Source organism: Peromyscus californicus, unplaced genomic scaffold, assembly GCF_007827085.1.
Source record: "Peromyscus californicus insignis strain IS unplaced genomic scaffold, ASM782708v3 Scaffold_4__1_contigs__length_199733344, whole genome shotgun sequence".
NCBI lineage: Eukaryota > Metazoa > Chordata > Mammalia > Rodentia > Cricetidae > Peromyscus > Peromyscus californicus.
In genome coordinates, this window is record NW_026294562.1 from 63,699,346 (window position 1) to 63,712,957 (window position 13,612).

Here is a 13,612-nt window from a genome sequence, read left to right on the forward strand (position 1 = left end):
TGGGCTGAGCACTCAGGAAGGTTTCAGGGCATGCTCACAGTTGCTGCCTCAGGGTCCTGGTTTAGTCACCCTAGATACCCCCAAAGGGCTAACCTTGTGTCAAGAAGAGTATCACAGCGGTGACCAGTGCAGGCACCCCCTGGAGCCACAGAGGGTGGAGGCCTTTGACATCCCAGCATCCCCAGGCCCTAACACAGATGCCTTCAACTTCCTGGGCCTCTGAACCTGCCTAAACTTCTCAGAGTCTGCTCTTCAGCACCTATGGGTTTTCTTTTAAACTCTTTCATAACAGGGTGTGGTAGTACACGTCTTTAATCCAAGTACGAAGATGGCAGAGGTAGGCAGATCACTGTATGTTCAAGGCCAGCCTGGTCTATAGAGCAAGTTCCAGGCAGCTAGGGCTACATTGTAAGATGCTGTCTCAGAACAAAACAAAATTCTACATACAAACATACACACACACACACATATATACATACATATACACCCCACCACCACCACCACAACACACACACACACACACACACACACACACACACACACACACACACACAAACTTTGGGCTATAGAGCAGGCTCAGTGGTTAAGAATACTTGTTGCACCCGGGTTTGATTCCCAGAATCCATATGGCAGCTCACAGTCCCAGGAGATCCAATACCAGGCCTATGTGGTATATACATATACACATAAAATAATAAAATAAATAAATCTAAAATATTTACATTTTTTTCATAACTAGATATTTAAGGCTAAAAACTCACAAGTCACACAAACATAGACATATTATCTTACACAAGAAGTCTTGGCTGGCCAGGCCTGATGGCTCATGAAAGCAATACCAGTATTCAGGCAACTGAGGCAGGAGAATTGTGAGTTCTAGGCTAGTCTGGGCTACAGAGTAAGTTCCTTCATCAAAAAACAAAAAAGAAGGAAGGAAAAGAAGGAAGGAAGGCAAAACCCCAAACAAATCTGCAAAGAAAAAGAGAGACTGTGAAGGAAGCAATTGTAGCTGCTTATGCTGGAGTGAGAGGCCAGTTCCTCACTGGTGTCTCAGGGACACAAGTGTCTTTGCATGCAATGGTTCTAGTGCAGGCAGGCATGGCACTCACAGCTGAGGTTCCTGAGAACTAAGTCAGCCTTGGCTCTTGGACTTGTTTCTTTATAATTTATTTTAGAATAATCTTCGATTTGGAGGAAATTATGGCATACTGGCGCCTCTTGGTTTTCACACCATCTTTCCTCCCCTTTCTCAGACAGGGGTGTGATACTGTCTATCCCTGGGTCGGATGCCCCCACTTCTCAGTCGAAGACAGGGACCTACAGGCAGGCTGGACAGGGAGATTAAACCAAAGAAGCCAGCCTCCCTATCCCAGCCTCCTCACTGTCTCCTGCAGCTCAGTGGGGCCTGCAGACAATGCTCGCACGGTTCCCAGTGCTGCGGCTGTGAATACAGCGCTGTTGGTGGCGGTGTCCATTCAAAGGCCAGTACAGCATTGTCCTCCCCAATCAGCACAGTAGAATGCAGTCTGCTGGTGGCTGCCAAAAGGTTAGCCTCCCGATGAAAGGGCGGGCCATTATTCACCACTCCTGCAGAGTGCCCCTTTGTGCCCAGCAGCCCAGCCCTACACTGCGGAGGTCCGGATCTGCGGCTGGCTGAGCTCGCCACAGAAGCCATTCATTGGAATGCAAAGATGCAGAAAAGTGGCCCCCAGACCCCAAGGCTGCTTTTCTGGAGGGATGGTGGTGTAGGGCAATGACACATTCTAATGCCTTACCACATTGACAAGCTGACCATGGTCACCAGGACTGATGGACATTTGGTCTCTCTCAGCTCCCAGCTCCCTGGGAGGTCCCAGAAAAATGGCCATGGAGCAAACAGCAGGAAGAACCACACAGACAAGGCTCTTGCTGCTGGCTGCTGATTCACTAGCCCAGGAAGGCAGCCCCATGGAGACATCACCACCACAGAGGAACCTGCCAGGAAGGAGGTTCTAGGGTCACCCACCCGAGACTCTAGCAATCTCCTTGAAATTTAGACATGATCCTGAGGTGAGACACTATCAGTTCAGTGCTGTCCTCAGGATCTGGTCTTGATGGGGGCAGCATCAGCTACTGTTCCACTCCAGGAACTAGTGAGCGACATTATCATGGTACCTCCACACAAGCATGGCTGGGCAGGGCCCATACCTGAGGGTACTTAAGAATAGGGCTGGTGAAGTGCAGGGGAGTTGAGTTGAGGACACCAAAGGATGAGGGCCTCTGGGCTCAAAGGTTATGTGGGGAAGATAGAAATGGACAGAAATGGGATGTTTTGTTGGGGCAAAGCACTTGAACTTATCTCCAACTGCCTGAGCTGTTCCCATAGTGGGTGCTGAGTTCAGGCTTCAAGCATGGTACAGTACCTGCTCGGGCTTCAATCCCAGATGAAAGGGTGTGGCTGCATACAGATTTTAAAGACAAGCCCTTAGACTGGAGCAACAACAGGAGAAACCTCAGGTCGATTTCCCTTATCTGGGGTTCTTCTGCAGGGACCTGGATGACACCAGTAGCACTAGAGCCTCTCTTACCCTAGAGGCTGTGAGAGGTCAACAGGGGAAAGGACCCAGTGGAAGGACCATAGGCTGACCTCTCTTACATGATGGCATGGTCTCCAGAGGTCACTAGCCTTGTGATTGTCTAGTGATGGCACAGGAGTAAGACTCTATCTCCTGACTTCTTGTATCAAGCACTGCTTCAGAAGCATGTGAAGACAATAAAGAACTCACAGAATAAGCTACTAATGTGCCATTGAAGAGAGAGATGGTAGGATGCTCAGTGACCCCAGCCCTACCCTACAGTGACACTGTGGTCCAGAGGGCCCAGCTTTGCCTCTTACTTTATGGGCACACTGATCTATGGCACAGACATGCATGTACAAATTTGCCCAGTACAAGCCCCACAAACACATGTGTGCATTCACATGCATAAACATGCTCACACTCACATAGACATTATACACACACACACATACACATACACACACACACACACACACACACACACACACACACACACACACACACACAAACAAACAAATTCTCACAAGGCACAAGGAGGAGATAGGCCTTGTGCTTAAGGTTTATATAAGGACCTCCTCAGCAGGTGTTCTTTGAGACCTTATCTGATGCTAGGGACCCTCAATACACACCACTAGACCATCGCCCCTGTTCATGCTGGGGCAGAAATTTGCATACTCCCTAGGATCTCCCATCATAGGAGTCTGCTAGCTCTGCCCTCAAGAATTTGATGGTGCAGGAACAACATGATACATGTGACTAGAGGTGGTTCTATGGGAACCCTGGGTGGACTGCTTTTCCTTCAGGTGCACAAATCTTCCAAGAAGCCCGTACAGGCTCAAGAAATGTCCTGCATCCTGCCAATCTTTTCTTCCTGCCTGAGTCAGTACTTGGCACATGCCAGCTAGTGTGTCCTCTCTAAGGGATGCAGCAACAATCAATATGACTGTCCACAGGACAAGTGGTGATTTGGAGATTGCAAAATCCTCTGCTTAGCAAAACACCTGTATTCACAGATGGCCACTTCAGGAGACCAGACAGGAAGTGCTCTGTGAAGGTACAGGGGATGGAAGAGCATAAGGAGAGGCCAGACATGGGCTAGCGGGAGGCTAAGATCTGAGTGGAGGTCAGGATGGGCTGAGAAAAGGAGACTAAAGCCAAGCCAGACAAGACCCCACACACTCCACTCCCTCTACTCTGAACTCAATGTGTTGCCTTGCTCTGGGGTAAGGCCAGAGCAAGGCCTCCAGGAAACAGTGTGAGGCTCAGGAAGAACCAAGACCACCTGCCCTGGTCTGTGGGAAGTGGTTTTAGCCAACCAGAGTTGATCCTTCCTCATCACATGGCAAGAGGATCAACTTGAGGACCATAAGAAAGGAGGAGAGTCTAGATCCCGATGTGTCTCCCAGCCTGGGCTTCAGAAATGCCTATCTATAAGTCAGATGGATGCTGTTACTCAGGCCCAGGTTCATCCTGTCAGGGCTACCATCTTCTCTGGATGACAGCCCACTAGTCCCAACCCATCCAAGATCACACAGGATATCACAGACAGAGGAGCCTACAGCCAGGGCAGGTGGAAGCCCCAGCAGAAGGTGAGTAGTCCCTAGCTCTGATGACCACTAAGGCCACCAGCCCTTCCTCAGGGATGATCCTGTGCCCAGGAAGCACAGATGGACAGGAAAGGGACAAAGGCAACGGTATGGCTGGGCAGCAGAGCTTCCTCGAGTTGACCCAGGCAGAGCACCAGAGGTATCTATTCTTGAATCCATACCTAAACACAACCGTGGCAATTCTGAGATGCCACATTGTAGTTTGCATTTGCCCTCCTCTTCAAGGCACAGCTTTCTTCATTTTCCCACAGAACACAGAAGGAAAGGGAAGTCATATGCAACCATTGGCTCATTTGCTCAGGGTCTGCTCAGCCAGTGGATGGAGCTGGAGATTTTACATTCCTTATGGGTTGACATTCTAGAGGGCTACTCTCAAACAGGAAAACAGAAACCATGAAGTGGCCTTAGAGCAGCCTCAGTCATGCTCAGAAGTGGCTAGGATACAGCACCTACCTGTCGAGCACATAGCCCAGAGCCTTGTGCCTGACACCCGAGTACACTGAGGGGCTTGTCTCCCAGGCCACTAAGTTGGATGCATCATGAAAAAGATGGATGTTCACCAAGTCGAAGGCACTGTAATGAACAAAAAAAGGGACCTTATACCAAGAGCTAGAATTCCAGGTTACCCTGAACAGAGCTATGCCTCTCTGGCTCCCACCCTCTTCCTCAGCTCAGGATTAAAGCCCTGGGCACCCATCCTTAGTCACTACAAAGTGAACCACAGCATTGCCTCCCCATGGCCAGAAGGCATGAGACCTTCAGTTATATCTCCAATAAATCATCACTCTGGCCAAGTAAACTAGAGCTATTTTCCTTTAAAGAAAAGATGGTATTATAGAACTGCCTGTAAGCTGTAGGCCCAGCTTCAAGGAGGAGGATACTTCTCTCTGAGTCTCTGTTTCCAAGAGCCCACACTGCAGGGATGAACCACTGTTGGGGACTCTGTAAGACAGGGGCATGGAAATAAGCAGAAAAACTGTCCTTCCATTGCCTCTGAGCATGCAGCCTGAGGGGCCTCATGTATATGGACTTGATGAGGCCAGAGTGAGGTCTGCATCAACCTTTCCCATGACCTGTGACGTCCCTAGGCATCTCCAGTTAGCAAGGACCATCTGCCTTACCAGATAATGGCTTCATACCATCCCAAAGGCGCATACTACCATGTTGCATCTTCTATAGGGCACTGGAACTGGACCTCACCATTTCTCTTCAGCAGCAATGTGAAGGAAAGCCCAATAACTCAGTCACTAGCTCTGTGCCTAAGTGATCCTCCCATACTGTATAGGGAGAAGTTGGTCCCTGAGAACAAGGACAAAGAGTAGCATGGGTGGCCACCCACCTCCTGGATTGGGTCATTAGCTCTATCTTAGGAACCCTCTGCTTTTCTCCCCCATGTCCATTCTGGACATTGTCCTGACCAACTCTATGGGCCTGGGTCAGTACCTTAGCTGAACTAGAGAGACCAGGGCTTAGTCAACTCTTGTTTCAGGAGCTGAAAACTGAGCCATGTTTCTGTGGTTCTCAGGTGGACAAGGCGAGCATTACTAGGGAGAATGCTTATCCAAAGGACGAATAGGCTAGGACAAGTGAGTAGAGCTAAGACCTCATTTGTCTGTGCCCAAAAACCTCAGGCTGTCTTTGCAGAGCTTAACTTTGTGGCCTGGGACCTAATGGAAGGCCTTCCCACCAGTTCAACTGTGCAGTGTGCTCTGACACACACAGGTCACACTTGAGGATGGACGCGATGTCTTTTGGCCTTCATTTGGACTGACTACCTGAACCTCCAATTTACACGGAACAGGAAACAACACTGTGCCATGTGGCATCACCCATCAACCAAAAGAGGAGTTATGGGGCAGTTTGAGCAGCAGGATCTCTGTTCTAAGGGAGTAGAGTCTTTGACGACACGTTTTGACACGTACAAAAGAAGGGTAAAAATCAAAATTATGGAGTGGAGACAGTCAATTCAGATGCCATGGAACATACCAGTCAGCAATGCACCACCGCGTCCTGATGAAGCCTTTTCTTGACCATTTGCACTGAAAAGTAAAGGTTACACCGTCAGCAACACAGAGAAATGGGAAGCCACGGGGTTCGTCTGCAGTCATGGCACAGCTAAGAGGCGGTCTCTCCTTTGCTTGTTTGTTTGTTTTGGAGACAATGCCTTGCCATACAATCCAGGCTGGCCTTAAACTCACGATCCTACTAGCTCTAAGTGCTACTCCCAGCAGTTATATAGCATGCAATGTTCATCCACAGGTTGGGCAGCTACTAGGCAGAGCGGGTGCTGTGGTCTGAATGTCCCCTAAACCCTGGTGTTGACAGCGGACCTCCAATATGATAGGTCTGAGAGGCAGGGGTCTCTGAAAGGTGATTCTGTCACCAGGGCTGGGCCTTCTTGCAAAGGGGCTTGATGAAGGGAGTCTGGGCCTTTTCATCACTTGCCTGCTTTCTGCCACATGGGAACATGTATTTGGGCTTGTAGAGGGCAGGTAGCCAGGTCCTACCTTGGAAAAGGATGCAGCCCGCACCAGATGCTCGGCTATCTCCTGGATCCTGCACTTACTGGGAATCCAAAACTGTGAGAAAGAACTTTCTGTGGCTGATCAACTACCTAGTCCTCAGGCTAGAGCTGCTAACTGAAGGCTGGACTAAAGAAAGGGGTGGTCACTTCTATGCTCTGTTCTCTCCCTCCAAACAAACAACCACTCTTCAGAGTCTGGGAAGCCCCTGCTTGGGTTCTAAAATAATGAAAAAAATGAAAAAGCAGAGAAAGTCATGGGAAGGGAAGGGGAGGGAAAGGAAAAGAACAGGGAAGAAGCTGGACTTGCTCTGGACTACAGTTTCAGATGGACTGCACACACCCCGAGCCAGCCTCCCCAGCTTCCAGTCCCAGTGTTGCTGCAGTACTGCTAACCAAGACTGTTCATTGCACACAGGAGGTCAGGCACAGGAAGCATTCTGCTGACATCAGACCTACCTGTGGGACAATGGCCTTTCCAGCACTCAATGTATATGAATGAAAGAACTGAACTTTAATTCACACACCCTACAGAAAGCCACCTCATGGCCTCTCAGTTTGGAAGCAGAAGTCCTGTGGGCAAAGAAGAGCTCCTCCTGCATCCCTAGGTCACAAATGGGAGGCAGGAACAAGTGTCTCGGCTCCCTAAGGAGAGTGGCCTACAGGGTGGGGATCTTCTACAGTGCCTGGTAGGTAGTCTCTCTCAGAGACAGAGATTTCTTTCTTTCTTTTCTTTTTTTTTTTTTTGAGACAGGGTTTCTCCATGTAGTTTTGGTGCCTATCCTGGATCTCACTCTGTAGACCAGGCTGGCCTCGAACTCACAGAGATCTGCCTGGCTCTGTCTCCCAAGTGCTGGGATTAAAGGCATGCACCACCACCATCCGACGGAATTTGGTTAATTTCTAACAAAACATTCTCTGCCTTAAGAGGGAAGCAAAGAGGGCTGGAGAGATGGATCAGTGGTTAAGAGTACTTGTTGCTCTTGTAGAGGACCCACCCAAGTTTGGTTCCCAGCACACACATGGTGGCTCACAACCATTTCTAACTCCAGTTTCTGGGGGTTCAGCATTCCCTTCTGACTTCTCTGGGCACCAGGCACATTCATGGTGCACATACATACATGCAGATAAAACATTCATACACATAAAATAAATCTAAAAGAAAACAAAAAGGATCCAGAGATGTAGGGTAGGGAAGTTTTCTGTTCAGCATCTTACTCCTTTACATAACAGAAATAGCTCAGTTTAACTCCATGACACTCTGGATCACAACCTGTAAATCATTCTAATAAATCCCATAGATAGCTAGATAGATAGATAGATAGATAGATAGATACTCTGGCTAATACAGTTACCATCATAACTAACACAGAATCTACACCGGATGTCCTTGTGGTACAAATGTACCTGGCCACCTCTCCCAAGCCCAAGCATCACTCTGTGTGGTCCTGCACTCTCCACAGTCCCAGCACCTTGAGAATTCATGAATGCAGCACATCATGGGTTCCCTCTTCATCCAAGAATGGCTCTAGAAGACCAGGCCTGCACTTGTCTTAAGGTCCAGTACACACAGGCTCACAGCATGTAGAGCTGTACATGGCACAGGCCAGTGTGCTCCACAGGAAGGATCAGCCCTCCTGGGGTCACCCCTCCCCCGCTTCCTAAGGGTTCTTCCAGAGAAGCAGCAAGCCCAGCCCACCTGCAGTCACACTCCCAAGCTCTGACCCCAAACTGAACACCTGCACTTGGCCTAGAATTCTATAGTGGGCAACAGCTTCATTGCCACTGCAAATGGAAGGCACTTGTGAATTTTAGGACCAGAAACCATTTTCTCCTTAGTTTTCAAATTTTGTGTAAATTAAGGTACATCTGTACATTTGTGTATCTTGAATACACACACATATATTGTTGTAGAGATTAAATTTCCATAATAGAGCATGACTTTAACATCAATTACTAATTGAATACACAGCAAAAAGTGCACTTTTTTCTATAACAGATGTTGGTAAAAACTGCAACTAGGATTCTAACTAGACGTGAGACAGGAGTTGAAGGTGAATCTCAAGACATATACAGTTAACATTTGTATAACCCAAAGTTTGGTAAAATATTTACAGAAATATTTACATCTTGCCTCTGAGGCACACTCATCACTACAGCTATGGCCACTCAGCCTTCATTGCCAACATTGTGACAGAATGGAAAGATGTAGCCACCACCCAGGGCACTCTGTATGTGGCCTTGGGCTTGTCTATGTCCTGGGTCTGAGCTGGGATGCATCTCTGTCCTTGCAAGGGCCAGTGGACTCTACTTAGTTACTTTAAAAGACGGTCCTCCAGCATCCCACACTCCCTTCAGTGGCCTGAAAGGAGGCCATCACAGCAAAGCTCTTCCTTCAACCAGGAAGACATGGGCCCCAAACTTCCTCAGTCTGCCAGCAACCAGAAGAAGGGAACAGAACTGGGATCCACTTCCTTTCTCCTGGACCAAGGTTCTATCTTTCTTTCTGATGACTCATTTTCTTTTTATGGTCAAGTATAAGCACATGGGTAGTTGTTACATGGGACTAGCCCATAGGAACACCCCCAGCACCCCCATCAGCAGACCATCAGGTGCCTTTTTGAAAAGGAGACTCCTTAGTGAGGCCTCCCTGACACCCTCTATGTACAGCACACACAAATACATGCAAAGGAACTGACCCATGCACATGTAAACACAAACACACACACACACACACACACACACACACACACACCCCTACCTATGTACTTATGACTGGCTATGTTTGGTGTGGAGGGTGGGGAAGGCCCAGACAGATAGGCATGGAGGCAGGAACTCAGGCCATAGTAAAGGTCTTGAAAGGCCTAGAAGCTCCCAGCTACAGCGCTGTCACCTGGCCATTGCAGATGGGAGCAGTGTGCAGAGGGTAGGTGGGGCTCGACTTTGATGGGTCACTTCCAGGAGGCCACCTTCTGAAACCTTCACTTATGAACTCCTCTGAGCCAATGGGGATGGCAAGGTTCTCGTATCTCTGGGGTGGTGGCATCTCCTCTCTTAGAGGGACCATGGCCACAGAAAGGGAACGCACACAGGCCCAGGAGGGCAACACAGTGCTCACCTCATGCGGCCTCTGCTCAGTCCCCTGTTAATAGGGTTCCTTGAGCCGGCAGATGGATTGCAAATCCAGGCAGCTTCATCTACTGAGAGAGCATAAATCGCAGCGGAGAAAAGAGGGGCTGCGGGAGGTTATCACCGAGCGGCCCCACTGAGGAAGGCCTGCTTGCAGCATTAGTGGAATTAATTCATCTTTCATGGGCACATGCAGCAGGGCCTGTGATCTATGGTAACAACCAATTTCTCACCACGGCCAAGAGGAAAAAAATGACTCGGTCCGATCGACTACACAAATCTGCTTTTTAAAAATGGCCTCGCGTTATCTGGAGTGTTGCTCCCAGAGGCGTCATTTGGAATTCATACTGAGCCAGAAGCACCCATAAATCAGCAGAGAAAGTTTTGTTAGTTTTAGAAGCAGAGGGCCGTCATTATTTGGAATTGCATTATGCCTCCATCACAGTAATTACATTTAGATTATCCCTAAGTGATGGCAATAAAAGAAAGAGAGATCAGTCTTCAACTAATTCTCTCCCCTAAATGTGCTGGGTGCAATGACGGCCTGGCAGAGGCATGAAGGGGTAAGTCTGGGAGCGGATCCCAAGGGTCTAGACAGAGCTATTGCTGGTGATCTCTGCATTGGAGCCCCAGGTCCTAACCTGTGGAACACAGCATGCTCTGTGATGTTCTAGGCATTAAGAAGCACCACAGAACTGACAGAAAGTGTTGGGGTTTATGGCTTTAAAATGGAGATTTTGTTTCTGTTTATTACTATGGTGAAGGAAATGTGAGAGTGTACTGGCATAGTCATGACCTAAGGTTGATACACAGAACCCCAAGACACTCCCCAGTTGAGCACTTATGTTCCTTGCAGGCCCAGGAGCCAGTCACCACAGGGGTCTGTGAACCAGCTGCCAATCATGGATAGCAGCTTGTTCTAAGCGAAGACAGGAGTCCACCTAAAGACATCCTGTGGCCTTCCCATGATGAGAGTTCATTCTTCAAAGATATATCCTAGGGATGGGCTGCATGCCTTTAATCCCAGCACTCAGGAGGCAGAGACCATCGGATCTCTGTGAAGCCAGACAGGACTACACGATGAGATCTTGTCTCAACAAAACAACAGAGATGTATCCTTTTCTTTGCCTGCAGAAAACGTGAATGAGGCCCCTGACCAGGTCTGCTAAGTACAGGAAGGGATGGCCCCAGGCTGTGGTCACTTTCCTATGGGGGGATGTCAGCCTCCCATACTCTGTCCTGATGCATGTTCCACTTTGCATAAGGGGACAGAGAACTGGCCTCAGAAGTAAAGGGTATCCTCCCTATATGGGTGGTAGGTCATAGGCAAGACCACCCAGATTTCACAGACCTCGACTCCTGAGGCCTCCAGGTTCAGTAAAGCAAGAGAACTATTAGCCAGAGAAGCCCTGAGGCTACAGGTAGGAACAAGGAGGCCCTTGGAAGAATTGTACAAGCAAGGGCTGAGGGCTGCTGGGGACCAGGGGCACATCTCTGCAAGAGTCTTCCATTTGATGTCCACAGCCCCAGCCTTCCCCTACCCCTGCCCACTCAGGATACACTTTGCTGTGGCTTACATCTTGAGCCTCTAGTGCGGTAGACGAAGCTGTGATGGGATTCCAGTTCTGGAATTCAAGGAGCGGTGTGAGAGTAAGGCAACAGGGAGGCTATACATGATACATGGTTGTGGAAGGATGCTACACACTAGCTTCTTGTGGGGAACATCACATCTGCTGATATGTATAGAGGTATGGGAGATGCACGGTGCAACCACACCCAAGAATTAAAACACAGAGCACAGTGCAGGGCTCATCAGAGACCAGGCATATTTGGGCCTTTTAGCAAGAGGGCAGACACTGTCCTCAGGAGAGCCTACTGGGGAGTACAGGGTGAGGGCCTCAATACACTCACAACAAGACACAGGGAGTATATACAGTCATAGCTTCACTCTAATTGGGTAGGGCCCATGTCTGTCTACTTGCCACACTTCTCAGTGTATGAGACAGTTTTAAAAAGTATTTAAAGGGAAAAAAGGAGATGCTTGGTGGGAGGCTATCTCAAACACCGCCTCCCCAGGGAACTGGTACACACACCACAGCCTGTGCCTATGCTCAACACTACCTTTTAGTGCATACCACCTGCCCTGCAAGGGAACATCTTAAAGCCAGAGCTTGTGCTGTACTACCTCAGCCAGCCCTGGCTTCTGCCAGGCTCACCCAGAACTGCCCCAGCACCCACCATTTCTACCTGGGCTCCTCAAGCCCTGGCCATTTTGAATGAGAGATTAAATGGTGAGTGAGATCCCAGAGACCTCTGAGGTAACTGGGATGAGTCCTGGGCAGGCAGAAACCCAAACTCAGGAGTAACTCGACTAAAGTTGGCATGTTGGCTAATGGCTTTTTCATGGGAACAACATCCATGGGGTCCTTCCATGGAAATCAGCAACATTCAGATTCAGGTGTCATTATATATGGACCACAGAAGGCTACAACCTTCCCTGACACCCTACACCACCCTCAGGATGCCTGAAGCAGAAGGGCCAAGAATCTGAGCCAGGGTAGACCTGAGCCAGCAGAGGACAAGAGATTGGGAACATCCCTGGCCTGGGGACAATGAATGGGGAAGCCAAGCCACAAGGTGACAAGAGGTGGCCATGATCCTTTCATGCAAGGCACATTACAATGCAAGTTAATAAAGTTGTGGCCTTGCTGAAAACCAGCTCTGAGTAAAAATACTACTACACGGTACAGCCATCTAAGAGAGAGAACCACAGGGCAGTCCTTGGAGCTGGTTAGAGTGCCCCAACCACCATGGCAAAGGTGGGACATGGATGAACAGCCAGCAGTCATTGGGGCCAATTCTCAGTTCTTCCCGCCTTGGCACCTAAAAACCTTCCAACCAGGGCATCCAACATCTACCGTACCTTAACAGATGACTCAGGGCAAGGTGTCAAAATGGAGCCTGAGGGAAGCTACTCACATCTGAGTAGAGAGGCAGAAAGCAGCTTCTGGCTTTTCAATTTCTAAACTCTATCAAGCAGGTACAACTGCTAGCATGTATCACTAACCCACCAATTCTGTGTTAGCCGTTGTGTCTTCACTGGCTGAGGCAACCCAGAGGCCTCCTCTGGGACTTAGCTCTCACTCCAGCAACCCCCCCCCCCCAGGAAGGTGAAGGTGTACCACGTGCACAGTTCCTGCACAGCATGGCATATAAGACACAGCACACAGTGGCTCCAGCCACAGTGTCAGCCCAAGAGAATGAAGACATTTCCTTGTCTTTGGAGAATGGTTCTCCTGCCTACATATGACGCTTTAAGTTTAGTAACAACAAAACCTGAGCTCTTAGGTTCTCTGTGCCCTTATCCAGGGCAGCTCAGATCACCTCCAAACTCCAGGGACAACAGTCCTGTAGTGTGACAGGGCTGTGACCGCTGACAGCGAGGACAGCTCAAACCTACATCACCTCTGACTCACTCATTCTGATAATCAGGGTGCTGATGAGGAGGCACCAGTCCTCACACACCTCAGGAAAGTAATCCTGTGGGAACTTCTCCTTCTCCAGCATGGGCGTGCTCTCCAAGGTGTCCGAATAGATCTCCTTGCCAGTGACTTTTTTATACTTCTTAGCTGGAAAAGATAGGAGGAATACATGAATTAACACCATCACCACAGCCTACCAACTAGCCACACGCTTCTGGGGGATGCCATGCCCTATCACAGCAGCACCTGGGTCAGAGGGATGTCTCCAAGCAGGCAAGGGGCCAATTGCTGCTCCAGAGGCGCCTGTGGCTCATA

General features: G+C 49.1%; 1 protein-coding gene across 2 annotated transcripts in view; it reads right to left on the reverse strand.

Moving 5' to 3' along the window:
• The window catches only part of Inpp5a (inositol polyphosphate-5-phosphatase A), a 200,388-nt gene that overhangs the window by 53,313 nt on the left and 133,463 nt on the right, over positions 1-13,612 (reverse strand). For both annotated transcript variants that reach the window (XM_052714263.1, XM_052714264.1), the window contains exons 6-8: positions 13,341-13,444; positions 6,152-6,204; positions 4,619-4,738 (exon numbers count right to left, since the gene is read on the reverse strand). In XM_052714263.1, the coding sequence (XP_052570223.1) occupies positions 4,619-4,738; positions 6,152-6,204; positions 13,341-13,444 (277 nt within the window). The remainder of the gene's footprint in view (positions 1-4,618; positions 4,739-6,151; positions 6,205-13,340; positions 13,445-13,612) is intronic.